This window comes from Oncorhynchus gorbuscha, linkage group LG12, assembly GCF_021184085.1.
Source record: "Oncorhynchus gorbuscha isolate QuinsamMale2020 ecotype Even-year linkage group LG12, OgorEven_v1.0, whole genome shotgun sequence".
In the NCBI taxonomy this organism is placed as follows: domain Eukaryota; kingdom Metazoa; phylum Chordata; class Actinopteri; order Salmoniformes; family Salmonidae; genus Oncorhynchus; species Oncorhynchus gorbuscha.
The window spans coordinates 67,010,900-67,029,681 of NC_060184.1; the positions used below are offsets into that span (position 1 = coordinate 67,010,900).

General features: G+C 42.3%; 2 protein-coding genes across 3 annotated transcripts in view; both read left to right on the forward strand.

The window, feature by feature from the left end:
* c8g (complement component 8, gamma polypeptide) overlaps positions 1–6,226 on the forward strand; it is a 32,995-nt gene extending 26,769 nt beyond the window's left edge. Inside the window, exons 3-7 of one of the 2 annotated variants that reach the window (XM_046292694.1) lie at positions 2,591–2,661; positions 3,609–3,716; positions 3,976–4,080; positions 4,185–4,220; positions 6,137–6,226. In XM_046292694.1, the coding sequence (XP_046148650.1) occupies positions 2,591–2,661; positions 3,609–3,716; positions 3,976–4,080; positions 4,185–4,220; positions 6,137–6,156 (340 nt within the window). In that variant the 3' untranslated portion in view covers positions 6,157–6,226. The remainder of the gene's footprint in view (positions 1–2,590; positions 2,662–3,608; positions 3,717–3,975; positions 4,081–4,184; positions 4,221–6,136) is intronic. The other variant, XM_046292695.1, reaches the window with a different exon arrangement.
* Positions 6,227–7,023: 797 nt separating this feature from the next.
* Positions 7,024–8,843, forward strand: LOC123991268 (lipocalin-like). Its single transcript, XM_046292696.1, has 6 exons — positions 7,024–7,185; positions 7,418–7,557; positions 7,793–7,872; positions 7,946–8,059; positions 8,381–8,482; positions 8,609–8,843. The coding sequence occupies exons 1-6, from the start codon at positions 7,096–7,098 to the stop codon at positions 8,626–8,628; spliced, it is 546 nt and encodes a 181-aa protein (XP_046148652.1). The 5' UTR covers positions 7,024–7,095; the 3' UTR covers positions 8,629–8,843.
* Positions 8,844–18,782: the final 9,939 nt, after the last annotated feature.

Consider the following 18,782-nt stretch of genomic DNA (forward strand, 5'->3'; position numbering starts at 1 on the left):
TACACTCCTCTCTCTCTGTTAGCACTACCACATGTCTGTGAGTTACACTCCTCTCTCTCTGTTAGCACTACCACACATCTGTGAGTTACACTCCTCTCTCTCTGTTAGCACTACCACACGTCTGTGAGTTACACTCCTCTCTCTCTGTTAGCACTACCACACGTCTGTGAGTTACACTCCTTTGTCTGTTAGCACTACCACACGTCTGTGAGTTACACTCCTCTCTCTCTGTTAGCACTACCACACGTCTGTGAGTTACACTCCTCTCTCTCTGTTAGCACTACCACACGTCTGTGAGTTACACTCCTCTCTCTCTGTTAGCACTACCACACGTCTGTGAGTTACACTCCTCTCTCTCTGTTAGCACTACCACATGTCTGTGAGTTACACTCCTCTCTCTCTGTTAGCACTACCACACATCTGTGAGTTACACTCCTCTCTCTCTGTTAGCACTACCACACGTCTGTGAGTTACACTCCTCTCTCTCTGTTAGCACTACCACACGTCTGTGAGTTACACTCCTTTGTCTGTTAGCACTACCACACGTCTGTGAGTTACACTCCTCTCTCTCTGTTAGCACTACCACACGTCTGTGAGTTACACTCCTCTCTCTCTGTTAGCACTACCACACGCCTGTGAGTTACACTCCTCTCTCTCTGTTAGCACTACCACATGTCTGTGAGTTACACTCCTCTCTCTCTGTTAGCACTACCACATGTCTGTGAGTTACACTCCTCTCTCTCTGTTAGCACTACCACACGTCTGTGAGTTACACTCCTCTCTCTCTGTTAGCACTACCACATGTCTGTGAGTTACACTCCTCTCTCTCTGTTAGCACTACCACACGCCTGTGAGTTACACTCCTCTCTCTCTGTTAGCACTACCACACGTCTGTGAGTTACAGTCCTCTCTCTCTGTTAGCACTACCACACGTCTGTGAGTTACACTCCTCTCTCTCTGTTAGCACTACCACACGTCTGTGAGTTACACTCCTCTCTCTCTGTTAGCACTACCACACGTCTGTGAGTTACACTCCTCTCTCTCTGTTAGCACTACCACACATCTGTGAGTTACACTCCTCTCTCTCTGTTAGCACTACCACATGTCTGTGAGTTACACTCCTCTCTCTCTGTTAGCACTACCACACGTCTGTGAGTTACACTCCTCTCTCTCTGTTAGCACTACCACACGTCTGTGAGTTACACTCCTCTCTCTCTGTTAGCACTACCACACGTCTATGAGTTACACTCCTCTCTCTCTGTTAGCACTACCACACGTCTGTGAGTTACACTCAGTCTTATTTCAAGTGCTATATTATCAGCATTGTAAAGTGTTTTAGCAATTTGAAAGTAGTTGTAGTATGAATAGTGGGGGAAGATAAATAGACAGATAAATATAGGTGGTATTCATAATGGTGTTTGTTCTCCACTGGTTGCCCTTTTCTCATGGCAATGGGCCACAAATGATGCTACAGTGATCTCACAGTGCAATATTTCGCCTAACAGTTATGGGAGTTTATCAATATTTGATTTGTTTTCAAATTCTTTGTGGGTCTGTGTGATCTGTGGAAAAAGTGTTTCTCTAATGTGGTTAAACATTTGTCAGGAGGTTTGGAATAGTGGCTCAGTTTGCAACTCATTTTGTGGACAGTGGTCACATAGCCTGTCTTCTGTTGAGAGCCAGGTCTGCCTATGGCTACCTCTCTCAATAACAAGGCTATGCTCACTGAGTCTGTACATAGTCAAGGATTTTCTTTGTTTTGGGTGTCACGGTGGTCAGATATTCTGCCACTATGTACTCTCTGTTAAGGGCCAGATACCGTTCCACTTTGCTCTGTTTTTTTTGGTTGATTCTTTCCAGTGTCATTGTTAGCTTTTTGCTTTCTCATTATTTGGTGTGGTCTGATTGTGTTGCTGTCCTGGGGCTCTGTGGGGTCTGTTTGTATTTGTGAACAGAGCCCCAGTGTGTATGCATCACTTCCTTTTAGGTGGTTGTAGAATTTAACAACTATTTTCTGGATTTGGATAACTAGCGGGTATAGTCCTAATTCTGCTCTGCTTGTACACAAAGTATATTTTTGCAGCATTTTGCTTCTGTTGCTCTCTCACTCTCTTTCCATATTTCTTTCTCTTTGCACCCTCTTTCACGCTCTTCCTTCCTTTTGCTCTTCAAGTCCTTTCTTTCGGGGAGTACCCAAGTCTACCACCAGAGAGCACTCTCTCTCGCTATCTACCTCTTATCTCTCAGCTTTCTCTCCTTTTCTCTCATGTCAAGTCAAACTTACTCAAAGTGCCAGTAAACACAGTAAACTACACCACTCCACAACACTTTTTACCTGAAAAAGACAGTCTTGGCTCTATCGACATTGTTCCTATACTGGGGAACTGAACATGTTATGCCTGTTTTGACTTGTTATATAATTAATCTGGCTGAACCAGAGGAAATAGTTGGTTGTGCAAGTTGCAAACACACACACACACTCACTCACACTCACACTCACACATACACACACAAACAGTCTTATGCAATGTTAAAGCTACCTGAGTAGATAACTCCGCTGATCTGTCTAACTTTTTGTCCCCTCCCCCAGTAACCACCAGTGTTGGGAGATCCTGCAGGCGTACACCATCACCCCCACCCCAGGACGCCTTGTACTCAATGGTAAGAGTCCTGTCACACACAGAGACATGCCTTACAGCCCTGTTAACTGCTATAGACACCCTTCTTCACTCTGCCTTCGCCTCCTCCACCCGGCAGTCTCCTCCAACTATATCTCTGAGAGCACTGCTTTGTCTCTTTAAAATTGCAGCTGGAACCCCTTGTCCCCAACATTCCACTGCTCTAAACTGATTGGCTTTTCATTCATAGTATGCAAATCTGATAGGTGAGAATTGTCTTCTAATTGAATGATTAGAATATTCTGCCCTGAAACATATAATTGTATGGAATTGATTAGAATGAATAAATTATAATCAATAAATGTGTGGTCCTAGTTCAGAATTAGGGTAGAACAATATGTCTTTATGGTATTTTAAACACAGACTGTCTGAGCTTGGGAGAGAACAGGGAGTACGTGTCAAGAACAAGGTCACAAAGCTCTGGTGGCTGGGTAGCAGTGTGTGTGTGTGTGTGTGTGTGTGTGTGTGTGTGTGTGTGTGTGTGTGTGTGTGTGTGTGTGTGTGTGTGTGTGTGTGTGTGTGTGTGTGTGTGTGTGTGTGTGTGTGTGTGAAGTCAGTATAAAATGAATTGTTTTGTGTTCTTGACTTTGGAACGTTCTCTGAATAAACTGTGCTAACCTTTTGTATAAACTGAGTCTTTGACTAATTATTATTATACCCATGGTCTTACAAACCTTGGGAATTGGTCAGAGCTATTGATCGATTGTTATTATCTTTGGGATTGGAAATTCTCTTATCAAAATCACACGTTATAGTCTGGGAATAATCACTGTGATATATTTACTATGTGTGTTTCAAAGGAACACCAGAGGAGAATTTATGTTCATATTCAAATGACATTAGTTGAGAATGAGGTGCAAATTTGATCTTGTGTCAAAGTTATTGATATTACTGTGTTATTATTGTTAACTATTATTGTTTTCCATGTAGGTAGTAGACCGTTGCTGAACACTGATATAGTGATTGGAGAGTCAGACTATAGCTCCTACGCTGTGTTTTACTACCAGAAACAGGGACAGCTCACCATGAAGCTCTACGGTCAGTCTGCGGCCTGCATGCTGCCAACCTGATTGATACCCTGTAGTAACAACATGCAAGCCAACACTATGGGACAATATATCGGTTTGAACCCAGGTCTTCTGAGCACAACAAGACTCTGTTAGCCAGCAGAGCTAAAGCCTAGGCATTACTTCTGGGAGATATAGTTCACCAAACCACATTTAGTAAACCATTACAGAAACATTCATGTTGAAGTCACTGAGAATGTTTCAAGAAGGCTGTTGTGTTTTCTCTACAGGCAGATCCAAGGACACCCTTTCAGAAGCCATCTTGGATAAGTTTGAGGACCTGGCTGAGAAAAGGGGCCTGGGATTGGCCTATGTGTTTGCTTTCCCCAACTACAGTAGGAACTTCTCTATCATAACTCACACACACAGCCTGCCATAACTACATCTCTACCACAGCCTGCATACATACTTAAAATGAAATTGTTTCCAATCTGTACAGGTCACTGTGAGTCTGTGGACAAGGACCATGTGATCAGTGAGTATACCATTTCAAACATTTGGGGCATCGTGGACCTACAATGGCAAAATAAAGGAATTGTCCAAATATAGACGACATCAATATAAATGTAGACGCTTCAGAATCAACTGTTGTAGAAGGACAAGAACCAGCTGGCTGAGGTTGCTTATTTTTATTTTGGGCTCCCGAGGGGCGCAGCAGTCTAAGGCACTCCATCTCAGTGCTACAGATCCTGATTCGATTCCAGGCTGTATCACAACCGGCCGTGATTGGGACTCCCATAGGGCTGTGCACAATTGCCCCAGTGTCGTTGGGTTAGGGTTTGGCCGGGGTAGGCCGTCATTGTAAATAATAATTTATTCTTAACTGACTTGCCTAGGTAAATAAAAAATGTAAATAAAACAAGAATCCTAAACCACCCCTTCAAGCTTACCAACAAGCTCGGGGCCCTCGGTTGGCATGTGTTGGTGATAAAACTCAGAGGGTGACATCCAGAGAGTGACAAAGTAATCAATAAACTAATCAACTTCGGAACATACTTGTGACTTGAATAATGTAATGATGTTTAAATAATAAAACAAGCATGAAGTTAAATGAACAAATCCCCCCCCCCAGTCGTTTTACAAGATATAAACCCCAGTAAAGTAAAATATTTTATTTAGGAATTATTGCACGTTACTACATGCGTCAAGTCATGAAACCAGACAAACAAATACACGTGGCATATAATTAGGCATGAAGTGCCATTATTGTGTATTAAAGGTCCAATACAGCCGTTTTTATCTCAATATCAAATTATTTACTGGTAAAAAGTAAGTACCTTACTGTGATTGTTTTCAATTAAAATGGTACAAAAATAAACAAATATATTCTTAGCTAAGTGCAATTTCTCAAGCAAGACTTTTGCTAGGACTGTCTGGGAGTGGTCTGAGTGGGCAGGGGAGAACTGAAAATGACCTGTTATTGGCAGAGAGGTTCGGAACTTTCTTTCTTGGTCTTTTAAATAATGGTGACGTCACCATGCAGGCCAAAACTGTATTCCACCAAAACTGGCTGAAATTTCAGGCTTTTCAAACTGCTCTTGTACAAAAAGGACATTATCACAATTTCACAGTATTATTACAACATAGTGTGGAAATATAGAGTACCAGTCAAAAGTTTGGACACACCTACCCATTCAAGGGTTTGTCTTTATTGTTGCTATTTTCTACATTGTATAATAATAGTGAAGACATCAAACTATGGAATCATGTAGTAACCAAAAACTTGGTAAACAAATTAAAATATATTTGATATGTAACACTTTTTGTTACTACATGATTCCACATGTGTTATTTCATAGTTTTGATGTCTTCACTATTATTCTACAATGTAGAAAATAGCAATAATAAAGACAAACCCTTGAATGAGTAGGTGTGTCCAATAATTGGACTGGTACTGTATATATAAAACACAGGAAATCACGTTTTTGACTGCAATGGGCCTTTAAATTGGCAAACTCCAAACAGGCTATCACAGTGCATGTCGGGACAGCACTTTGCTCTGAAGGCTGCAGCCTAATTAGCCCATACACCCTCTATGATTTTCACTCCCTCATCTTTGGTAGACTCGGAGCAAATGGAGAGAGGCAAAGGGAAGGGAGTGATTTGGGATTCGGACAGATGCAGATTGGTGGAATGGCATCCAACCCCCTTTAACTTTGAAAAAAACATCACGTTTACTCCTTTGCAGGGCATGTGGAAATGTACTTGCACAACGGTCAGTTAGATAAATTGCGTTAACAAGTTTACCTAACTGTTTTGAAAACGTGACTGCAAATCTATAGTATAGAAACATATTTGCATGAATAAATGGGCATGTTTATTTTTCTCTAACTTAATTCACTTCATATAGTTTGAGTTTATTTCTGAGCTTGTTTCATCTCTCCTTCCCAGACTGCGTGCCAATATGTTGAGGAAGATTCCAAGACCCTGTATTCTGACTGCTCAGCAATACATGGCATATTAAAATGATTGAATTGCTTATATGTGCGTGTTTTTTGTACTCACTACTGAATCTCCTCTCTGGATAGGCCTACTTAGGGGGTTCTCTCGCATGCTAATGAGTCCCAGATGTAGCCTGGAGGGCCAGGGGGTTTAGTTACAAAACGGAGGTCTGCAAATCCCTAGCCCCATCCTAAACATCCCAGAGAGAGGCTGTGTACACGTGTGTGTATTATGTAACCAACTCCCTGCCTACAAGACTCTGCCTGCCTCCTTCAGAACAAAGAGAGTTCAGGGCCATTATGTATCCCTCAAAGTTATGTATCTTTCAGACCTCAGCTGTATGTATACTTTAGGCGGAATTCACCCCAAACCCCAACATGACTTTAGACCTCTGTGAACCCATGTTCTGTCCTGCAAACTGTTACATTTACTTACTAGTTTTACAACTCACATCTTGCAAGCATGCAGCCCTCGGTGGTAACTGCTTTACCGGCTCCCTCTTAGGACACTGTGTGTATGTGTCAGTGCATGCATATTTGTGCATGTGTGTACATACTCATGTGTCTTCATGCGTACATATGCATTTCATGGTGGAGGTGGTAGTGATCAGGAATAAGAGTTGTCTGAATAAATAGTCCTATCATTGTGGGGGGGAGGAGAGGGATAAATCATTCTGCTTACAGAGTAGACCCCCCCCGGCCCCCCTCCATGTGCAGTTGTGTAAGAGTGACATTTACATATCTTTGTGGGATGGAGAGGGGTGGGACTAACTACTGGAGCCAAGGGGTTAGGAAAGGGGAGGAGTAGAGGAGGGGTGGGGTGGTACAAACTGGAGGATATAAGGACATTCGCTCTCTCCTCACACACACCCTGGAGAGTTGAGCAGTCGCACACACCAATCTGTAACCATGATGCTGAGGATGCTGGGAGTTCTGCTGTGCGCTGCGCTGGTCGCCTGCATCGACGTCGTGCCCCAGAAAGACTTCAACCTGGAGAAGGTAAGAGAGAGAAAGAGGGCAACAGAAAGAAACATACTGGGAGAACAAATGAGATCGAGAAAAGTGCAGCTGAGAGAAAAGGTGTACAAGAGATTCTAAGGTTTAATGGGGTCAGAGAAGAGCATAGTACACGGTGTAATCTGCAATGACTATGGAATCAATTTGAATTGTGAGAATGAATGATATGTCATTCTTATTCTGTTTCTAAGTATATCATTCTCACGCTCACCAGATGGCTGGTAGGTGGTGGATTGTGGGCTTTGCCACCAACGCCCATTGGTTTGTGAGCCATAAGGCCGACATGAAGATGGGCACTTCCGTGATGCTGCCCACCGCCGGAGGAGACCTAGACCTCACCTACACCAACCTGAAGTAAGTCTGTGTGAGAGCACATTGTGTGTGTGTGTGTGTGTGTGTGTGTGTGTGTGTGTGTGTGTGTGTGTGTGTGTGTGTGTGTGTGTGTGTGTGTGTGTGTGTGTGTGTGTGTGTGTGTGTGTGTGTGTGTGTGTGTGTGTGTGTGTGTGTGTGTGTGTGTGTGTGTGTGTGTGTGTGTGTGGGCGTGTGTTTGTCTATAGAACTCACACTGACTCTGCTCTTTCTCTCTCAGCGCTGATGGTACTTGCTGGAGGATGACACATCTAGCCAAGAAGACTGACATCCCAGGCCGCTTCACCTTCACCAGCCAGCGTGAGTATGTGCACGCACGCACACAGTTGACATAAGTCCCCCTCCCTAACTTCTCTCCCCTTCTCCCTCTCAGGTTGGAACAATGAAAATGACATGCGTGTGGTGGCTGTCCAGTATGATGACTTTGCTCTGATCCACACCATCAAGACCAAAGACGGAGTACCTGAGGTGCTCAATAAGCTCTACAGTAAGTCTGTCTGTCTGCATTTCTGAAATGAATTGACGCTTTTAAAGATGTTCATGTGTTGTGTGTGTAATTGATCCGTTCTTTGGTCTGCGTTTTTAGACTGGTCGTGTTAACTTGGTGTTGTGCTTCTACAGCTGCATTGCTTTGCTGTTTGGGGTTTTATGCTGGGTTTCTGTATAGCACTTTGTGACATTGGCTCATGTAAAAAGGGCTTTATAAATATGATTGATTGATGGTGTTAACCTGGTGGTGTTGTATTAGCCTGATAGTGTTGTCTTAAGCTGGTGGGGTTGTGTTAACTTGGTGTTGTTGTGGTTGCAGGTCGCACTCCAGAGGTGAGCACAGCACTGCAGCAGAAGTTCATGCAGTTCTCTCTGGATACAGGAATCATCTCCGACAACATCGCTATCCTGCCCAAGAATGGTGTGACACTACACAGCATACATGCAAGATCACACACCTATACTTACTGTATGTACAATATTACGACAGTCGCGTGCACTTCAGTAGAAATAATCTGCTCACTCTTTTCTCCCTCTGTTATTGAAGGTGAATGTACCGAGGCATAAAGTGTTTCTTCACTGATCCCCCTCGTCGAATCCTCCTCCACGGTTCCACCTCTCCTTTGTCTCTCCATTTCACATCCAAACGCTTCTGCTGGGAGAAGACTGAAACAAGAAACCCCACCCCCTCGATGCACCACTTCATCCCTTTTCTACATGTTTTTTACTGCTGATATCTGTTGTTTTGATTTTCTAGTGCTGAAATAAAGAATGTGTAACAACTCAAGTCTAAAAGTTAATGTAAACAATACGTAGGTTACAATGACATAAACCTACCTGCACTACATTAATGTGAAAGGACATTTTAGAAGCCATTCCAGAGGAGAGTCCCAGGTTTTTAATCACAAATGGGACTTCATAAATATACAAGGTTAGAATGATGAGGATAAAGAAAATGTATTTTAAAAGTTAAACAATGGCTGTTCTGTAGCCATTCAGGATCTCAGAATGACAGCAGCTGTACAGTTCCGTGTGACATTCGGTAAAGCAGAAGCTAGAACTAAAAGTTGATTGTATGGCTGAGCTTTCTGTTGTACTCTTCAATTTTGTCATTCAAACTAATAATAAGGGATCAGACACACCAAGGATACTGACTGGTGAAAGGTACTTAGCACCTCTTCCCAGTGTTGGCAATTAACTGTTGTTCACATAGCAAATATCCACCACCGATCCAATAGTCAAAATATTCCAGACCATAAGGTGGCAGTAGCTTGTTTGTCTCGTGCCTGCTGTAGATAGCTAGCAAGATGCACTAATGTTGTTGCTAGTGTTAACTAGCTAGCAACATGATAATTAAATCACAATCGACTCGTTTTTGAATGAAGCAGCTGCATGTAAGCTGCAGAGAGTAATTTGTCCTGGCAAATGGCGATGCTAACATTAACTAGCAAGCGCACTGGCAGTACAGAATAATGGAGAGTGAATTAAATGGTCTTCATTTTTAGTGTTGTGCCTTGTGTTGCATTTACCACCCCACTCGATTCATAAGTGTGTGTGACGGCCTGGCTCAGTTAGCAAGCTAACGTCAGCTAGCTAATTAATGGGCTAGTGCACATGATCCAACCTATCCAAAAAATCCTTCAAGCACAACACTTCTTAGCTAGATATAAAGACTTGCACTGGAAAAAATATTTATGATGCAGCTTTATTGTTTTAGTTGGAACAATTCTGATGAAAAGGGGAATGGATTATAGCGGGTTTGTCAGTACGCAGCATATATGTATTTTGTTTCAGCAAGAGAAGGAACGGGCTCCTACTGTTCTTAAGTACCAATCAAATCAAATCACATTTTAGTTGTCACATGCGCAGAATACAACAGGTGTAGACCTTACATTGAAATGCTTACTTACAAGCTCTTAACCAACAATGCTTTAAGAAGTTAAGAAAAATTGGCAGATTTCTCTGTTTCTGGCCTCTAAATAAAACTACCACAGAGTAAATAAAAATGTGTTAAAAAAATATGAAATAATGTATTTTTTATTGCAACAATAATACCAATATTACACATCAATACAGGGACATTCCTGTGTATACGATGAAAAAAATAAATGTACAAAACAGCAGGCGAACCCCTCCTGAACCCCCACCCTCAAAAAAGAATGAGAAAAATTCAGGACAAGGCAATGAGACATTAACAGACATTCAGACATGACTTCTAATAATTCCAACTTTTTAAGTTTCACAAGTTTGAGGGATTTATAAAATTGTAACAGTTCAATGAAAAAACAAAATAAGGAATTTTCCCACCTCATTTACATGTATGGATATAATATTTGGAGAATAGTAATGTTAATAAATAGCTATGATCAGAATTACAAGGATAAGCATAATGCCATTTAACATCATCAAAGGTAAACATAGGTCATTTAGGAGATTTTATACACGACCAATACTGAATTTCAACCCATAGTTTACTAGAATGGCGACATTAAAAATAAATAAATGCTCTATAGATTCTGAATGAGCAAAAACACAAGGAGTTTTGTCAAAATTGAACCTTTTGTGCAAGAAATCATTAACAGGGTAGATGGAAGAAAATATTTGAAAAAAAAATGTGTTTCTTCAGCTGTGCCATCAGAGACTCTGGGTTCACGCCCAGGCTCTTTCATAACCGGCCGAGACCGAGAGGTCCGTGGGGCGACGCACAATTGGCCTAGCGTCGTCCGGGTTAGGGAGAGCTTGACCGGTAGGGATGTCCTTGTCTCATCGCGCACCAGCGACTCCTGTGGCGGGCCGGGCGCAGTGCGCGCTAACCAAGGTTGCCAGGTGCACAGAGTTTCCTCCGACACATTGGTGCGGCTGGCTTCCGGGTTGGATGCGCGCTGTGTTAAGAAGCAGTGCGGCTTGGTTGGGTTGTGTAGTCTCTCCCTAGCCCGTACGGGAGTTGTAGTGATGAGACAAGATAGTAGCTACTACAACAATTGGACACCACAAAATTGGGGAGAAAAAGGGGTAAAAAATAATAATTTAAAAAAAAGTGTTTCCTTAACTTTTGGGATAACTGGACAATTAAGGTAAAAAGGGAGTCGCTTTTGACCATGGTGTGGGTTGATCACTTCCATAGCAAAATATGACTTCATTAACTGTCAATTCTATCCACTTATGGTTGAAATTTTTATCTAAAAGTAATTAATTGGTAAACTTGGAAAAGTGAGAACAACCTCATAATATAACAAAGTTTTCTTAAATAAGTCCAAGTAAAGGAAGTGGAATTGCTTTGCAAACCTTCATATATTATCTCTGGTCAATATTAACTTGAAATCTACCAATGAACTCATCAAACGACAGAAACTCCCCAGTGTTAACAAATTTCATTAGGAATTCAAGTCCACCAAGTTTATGAAACAGATTGTTAGGGATATGATACCAAATAGAGATAGAATTAGACAGACATAATGTCAACCAATGTCAACCATTAAATGTTAAAATACCTTCTAATGACTCAAAATCAATAGCCTGTAAACCTCTATGATCATAGTCTTTCACTAATTGAGATTTTCGAATAGGATGCGTTTTACTCCTCAAAATAAATATAAATATAACAGAAGTGCCTTTTTTGATGTTATTAGAAGAAAAAGTGGACTGCCTTGGATAAATGATCCCAGATAAACCATCAGTCTTGGATAAAAGAATACGACTCCAAATTGACATGTCACCTTAATAAAAACGCAGAGTGACAGACATCGTAGACAATGTATGATCCCAACGTGGGCAATAACCATCATCCACATGAACACCATATAAGTCTGCACATTAATGATAGCTTCAGCTCTTTGTGCCCCAGTCCTCATCCCAGCACAACTGGTGTTGTGTCCAACATATACTTCTTCATCTGAAACAATATACAAACGATATATGAACTACCCATCACTGCGACCTGTATGCTCTCATTGGCTGGAACTCAATACATATCCATCGCCAAGCCCACTGGCTCCAGGTCATCTATAAGTATTTGCTAGGTAAAGCCCTGCCTTATCTCAGCTCACTGGTCACCATAGCAACACCCACCCATAGCACCGCTCCAGCAGGTATATTGCACTGGTCACCCCCAAAGCCAACACTTACTTTGGCCGCCTTTCCTTCCAGTTCACTGCTGCCAATGACTGGAACAAATTGCAAAAATCACTGAAACTGGAGTCTTATATCTCCCTCTCTAACTTTAAGCATCAGCTGTCTGAGCAGCTTACCGATCACTGTACCTGTACACAGTCAATCTGTAAATAGCACACACACCTCATCCCAATATTATTACTTACCCTCTTGTTCTTTTGCACCCCAGTATCTCTACTTGCACATCATCATCTGCACATCTATCACTCCAGTATTAATGCTAAATTGTAAATATTTTCACCTCTAGGACCTATTTTATTGCCTTCCTCCCTACTCTTCTACATTTGCACACACTGTACATATATTTTTCTATGTTTATTTTATTTTGTGTTATTGGCTGTACATTTGATTATGTGTAACTCTGTGTTGTTGTTTTTGTCGGACTGCTTTGCTTTATCTTGGCCAGGTCGCAGTTGTAAATGAGAACTTGTTCTCAACTGGCCTACCTGGTTAAATAGTGTGAAAATAGTGTGCAACATCTCTCACTACAGCAGGTATGATGGTGTGTGTGTGTGTCTCACCCGTCTCAAGCCCCTCCTGGTCTGCAGCTCCTGCTTTTGCTTAAGCCTCACCTCCTCCAGACTCAGACACATACTAAACCCACACACACTATTTTATGAAATCCACCTCAGTCTCATGTAAGCTATAACAATTAGTTGTACCATGGTGCACCCTTGTGGCTATAAACAGAACTATAGCAGATACATCTACTGACAGACAGACACAGTACTGTCTCCAGACAGTGCTCCACCGAGGAAGAGCAAGATGGTTGCGATGAAGCATGTTGCGGTGAAGGATACTACTCCCACAGATCTGGGTTCAAATACTAATTCAATTACTTTCACATATATTAATTAAGTAAGTATTTAGATATATATTTTGGGGAAATAAAGTAGTTGAATATTGGAATGTTTTTGGAAATACACCTGGAAAGTATTGGCATGTCTTTGAAAATACTCAAATCCACAGAGTATTTTTCAAATACAAATACTCCCATCCATTTGAACCCATGTCCTTTTCAAATAGTAGGTTATTTATAGAAGTTGTTTGAAAATACAGGCCTCCAGAGTGGCTCAGTGCGCCATCTCTCAAACCAGGATCTCTAAGGCACTGCATCGCAGTGATAGCTGTGCCACTGGAGATCCTGGTTCGAGTCCAGGCTCTGTTGCAGCCGGCCTCGACCAGGAGACCCATGGCAATTGTCCCAGCATCGTCCGGGTTAGGGGAGGGTTTGGCAGACAGGGATGTTCTTGTCCTATCGAGCTCTAGCAACTCCTGTGGTGGGCCGGGTGCAGTGCATGCTGACACAGTCGCCAGGTGTACGGTGTTTCCTCCGACACATTGGTGCGGCTGGCTTCCGGGTGATGTGGGCATTGTGTCAAGAAGCAGAGCGGCTTGGCTGGATTGTGTTTTGGAGGACGCACAGTTCTCAACGTTCGCCTCTCCCGAGTCAGTACGGGAGTTGCAGCAATGAGACAAGACTGTAACTACCAATTGGATACCACGAAAAATAAATACTTTCAAATACTTCCAACAGAAGTAGTTTATTTTGGCCACACAAATTCAGAACATATTGTACATTTAGCAAATTCCTAACATATCATAAGAATTGCAATTTGTTGTGGCTAACATTAGCTAGGTGGCCAACAGTACATTTTTCATAGGAAATGGATAATGGACATCCACAAATTAATACATACAAAACGTAACAACATATCACACTAAATGAAGTGTCGCTGCTTTACATTTACATTTACATTTAAGTCATTTAGCAGACGCTCTTATCCAGAGCGACTTACAAATTGGTGCATTCACCTTATGACATCCAGTGGAACAGTCACTTTACAATAGTGCATCTAAATCTTAAAGGGGGGGGTGAGAGGGATACTTATCCTATCCTAGGTATTCCTTAAAGAGGTGGGGTTTCAGGTGTCTCCGGAAGGTGGTGATTGACTCCGCTGTCCTGGCGTCGTGAGGGAGTTTGTTCCACCATTGGGGGGCCAGAGCAGCGAACAGTTTTGACTGGGCTGAGCGGGAGCTGTACTTCCTCAGTGGTAGGGAGGCGAGCAGGCCAGAGGTGGATGAACGCAGTGCCCTTGTTTGGGTGTAGGGCCTGATCAGAGCCTGGAGGTACTGAGGTGCCGTTCCCCTCACAGCTCCGTAGGCAAGCACCATGGTCTTGTAGCGGATGCGAGCTTCAACTGGAAGCCAGTGGAGAGAACGGAGGAGCGGGGTGACGTGAGAGAACTTGGGAAGGTTGAACACCAGACGGGCTGCGGCGTTCTGGATGAGTTGAAGGGGTTTAATGGCACAGGCAGGGAGCCCAGCCAACAGCGAGTTGCAGTAATCCAGACGGGAGATGACAAGTGCCTGGATTAGGACCTGCGCCGATTCCTTTGTGAGGCAGGGTCGTACTCTGCCGATGTTGTAGAGCATGAACCTACAGGAACGGGCCACCGCCTTGATGTTGGTTGAGAACGACAGGGTGTTGTCCAGGATCACGCCAAGGTTCTTAGCGCTCTGGGAGGAGGACACGTACAGAATAATACCAAATGCTCTGAGACCAGGTTGAGCTTTAATGGCTAGCCACTGGTGAAAACAAATGGAAATATGCGTAGTATTAATCACAATTTTCCAACACCATTTTGGGATTTTCAGATCATTTAGGAAATTGCATACCCTTGGCTGAACGCTGTGTGCAACATCCAAATTTGTAAACAAAAAAAATCTGAAAATAGTGATGAAAATGTTTGTTTAATTTTTTTCAATAATTACATCTGCCGGCTCGCCCAAAAAAGTTAGTTAAGGAGGAAAATTATGCCTTTGCAGCCTGAATGGATTATGCTTTATGTACGAGCCGGTCAACGGGGGACATGAGTGTATTATAGGGAATGCACATCAATCTGAGATGATAGTGCAGATTTAGCGACCACTATAGGCTGCCTTGGCTACATTTACATTTACATTTACGCTCTTATCCAGAGTGACTTACATGCCAGTAAATCATCAAGTTTTATAGGCTTTTGGCTACACTACTCTGAAATTCCAATGACAATTGTCTAAAGTACAATTTGTAACATGTACTAATAATAATATAATATATAATTTGGTGGGTGCTTCTATTTGTCCTATTTCACACAAGTGTGTATTAATATGCATGTATGAATTGGAATTTTTCACATATCCAACTATAAAGGGGTAACAGGATCTGGTGAGGGAACAGTTTGACATAACACCTGTGTGCCTGCGGTTGGTAGCTAGGATTATACAACGGGCTTCAGTTGGCTTGGAGCTGAAGACTGAGCTATTCCCAACCACCAGCTGTAGCCCTACACATGCAAATAACTATTCATATAGGGCTGGAGTACTGAGGTATCGGAGTTATATAATAGGACATGGGTGGCCAACCCTCATGGAGAGTGCCTGGGTGTGCAGGCTTTAATTCCAACCCTGCTGTAGAGGCAGCTAATCAAAGGGAATCTAGTGTGTCGGAGTAGGGCTGGAGTGGCCTATAAACATGCACACCCAGTAGCTCTCCAGGACCAGGGTTGACTAGTATCCATAGGTCCTTCTTAAGAAGAAAAAAGGTAGTTATGCTATCCCTCTGGCATGTCCTGGTTCTCGACGTCAGTTCTTCTTTCTGCCCCACCTGAGCAGATTCTTAAGACTTTGAAGAAGTTATCGTTGCTTTTGGACAGAGCACAGCTGATTTTGAAACAATGGAGGTTGATCTCGCTCTCCTATCAGACGTTTCAACAACAGGCTTCTTGGTGACCCTTGCAGTGGCCATTTTACCAAGTAAAAGAAAACACAAATATAGGTCAAAGGATTCCAAATAAATTCCTTAGGTTATCCTGCACCTCATCTCAACTTGTCAGTCATAGATTCGGTTGTGTCATCGTTCTCTGGTCTGCAATCAAATCGTCAGATCATTTGGCTATTATGGGCCAATAATGATTTGTTATGCGGTGCTGGTTGCAGTGGAACGCACCTCTGGCTTGTCTGCCCTCACCTGGCGCACGCTTGTGATCATCAGTACTTACACAGCCACATACACCCCCGCCTATTTCTACAATTTATCTTCTTAAAATGTGATTTTAAACCTAACCCTAATCGCACTGCTAACATCATTGTACGGGGTGCGTAATCGGTGGCAGGGAAGTCAGACGAAGGAGAGCAGAACTTGGTAATAGCCGGAGCCGTTTAATAGAAAACCCACGACATAAGAATAATTGGGTACAAAAACCCGTCGTGAACAAGCACTTACAATAAACAATCCCACACAAAGACATGGGGGGAACAGAGGGTTAAAAACACAACAAATGATTGAGGGAATTGAAACCAGATGTGAGGAAAAATAAGACAAAACACATGGAAAATGAAAAGTGGATCGATGATGGCTAGAAGACTGGCGACGTCGACCGCCGCCTGAACAAGGAGAGGACCCGACTGTGACGCTCATGCCTAACCCTAACTTTAAATTAAGACCTAACCTTAACCACACTGCTAACATGATGTCAAACCCTATTGTATTTTGTAACAAGATACGTTCAAGAGCTGTAACTTGTATTTTCAAAATACAAAATACTTTTGTATATCATTTTTAGAGGGATTCACAATTAACAATGACCAACACAATTCCAGTCAAAATAGACGTTTGTAAGAAATACAACCCAAGTCAATTTGTTGCCAATTTCATGTATCCCAATGGCTTTCAAACTTTTTGACTTCCTATTGCAAAAAAAGGTGTGGTACAAAACTTGAGATCCCATCGCACGCACATGCACGAGTACACACGCCAACATGTGCGCACAATTGCTGCGCAAATGTAGCCTGCCATACTGCCATAAACGATGTTGCGTTTTCAAAACGTAAAATAAGCTACAGAAATAAACAGTTTAACACCTGCATTTCGAGCTGCAAGTCATTCATGATAGCTGCCAATACCATCTAGGGATATATCATGTCTCTTCTCTGTAGTCCAGAGCAAGCAGGGGCGGATGGATGTTCTGTCTCCACCGCGACATCATTTTGGAATGCAGCACCTCGTTGCCAGAGCGGGTAGACCTGTATTTCCTCACAAATACCATAATAAATTCGCCATAATATGTTACATCTTCATCCCATAATATCGAAGTCAGTGCCATGTTACAACTGCTGATTTTTAGACATATAGCCAGAAGCCACCCACTCCAATTCAACAGCCGCTGGGCCTATTCCACGTTGGTTCAACGTAATTTAATTGAAATCACATAGAAGCAACTTTGATTCAACCCAAACTAGGTTTATCTTAAATATTAAAAAGTATCAATCAAATCGCCAGGTAGCCTATTATTCTCGCAAATATGAGTCAGTAATAGATTGCTAAACTGTATTTTTAATATGGATGATAAACGTAGACATACTATGTTTTTGCCAAGTTCTTTCTGGTCATGCGTGCCCGTTTTGCGTGCCAATGCTGATGACTGGGTCATTGGTCAAAAATCAAGCACAACTTTTTTTGTTCTGGAAGACATATGAGAAGGATTTAGAATAACGACCAAAAATCTATACACATTGTTGGGGAAATTATATGACCACCGAAAAGGGCACTTTGGAGACTGTAAGGGGCAAAGGGCAAGTGCTCTTCACCGGTAGAGCCCTATTTGTGCACACTGTGTTGGGTAGGTTACTTTCCAGATGTAATCCGTTAGTTACTAGTTACATGTCCAAACTTGTAATAGGTAACATACAGTGCCTTGCGAAAGTATTCGGCCCCCTTGAACTTTGCGACCTTTTGCCACATTTCAGGCTTCAAACATAAAGATATAAAACTGTATTTTTTGTGAAGAATCAACAACAAGTGGGACACAATCATGAAGTGGAACGACATTTATTGGATATTTCAAACTTTTTTAACAAATCAAAAACTGAAAAATTGGGCGTGCAAAATTATTCAGCCCCTTTACTTTCAATGCAGCAAACTCTCTCCAGAAGTTCAGTGAGGATCTCTGAATGATCCAATGTTGACCTAAATGACTAATGATGATAAATACAATCCACCTGTGTGTAATCAAGTCTCCATATAAATGCACCTGCACTGTGATAGTCTCAGAGGTCCGTTAAAAGCGCAGAGAGCATCATGAAGAACAAGGAACACACCAGGCAGGTCCGAGATACTGTTGTGAAGAAGTTTAAAGCCGGATTTGGATACAAAAATATTTCCCAAGCTTTAAACATCCCAAGGAGCACTGTGCAAGCGATCATATTGAAATGGAAGGAGTATCAGACCACTGCAAATCTACCAACACCTGGCCGGCCCTCTAAACTTTCAGCTCATTCAAGGAGAAGACTGATTAGAGATGCAGCCAAGAGACCCATGATCACTCTGGATGAACTGCAGAGATCTACAGCTGAGGTTGGACACTTTGTCCATAGGACAACAATCAGTCGTATATTGCACAAATCTGGCCTTTATGGAAGAGTGGCAAGAAGAAAGCCATTTCTTAAAGATATCCATAAAAAGTGTCATTTAAAGTTTGCCACAAGCCACCTGGGAGACACACCAAACA

Excerpts from the sequence above, each read along its gene's own strand:
- LOC123991268 (XM_046292696.1), top strand. The coding sequence starts at position 7,096 with ATGATGCTGAGGATGCTGGGAGTTCTGCTGTGCGCTGCGCTGGTCGCC. Across the intron at positions 7,186-7,417 it reads AAGACTTCAACCTGGAGAAG|ATGGCTGGTAGGTGGTGGAT; the intron begins GTAAGAGAGAGA and ends CACGCTCACCAG. Across the intron at positions 8,483-8,608 it reads CGCTATCCTGCCCAAGAATG|GTGAATGTACCGAGGCATAA; the intron begins GTGTGACACTAC and ends CTGTTATTGAAG.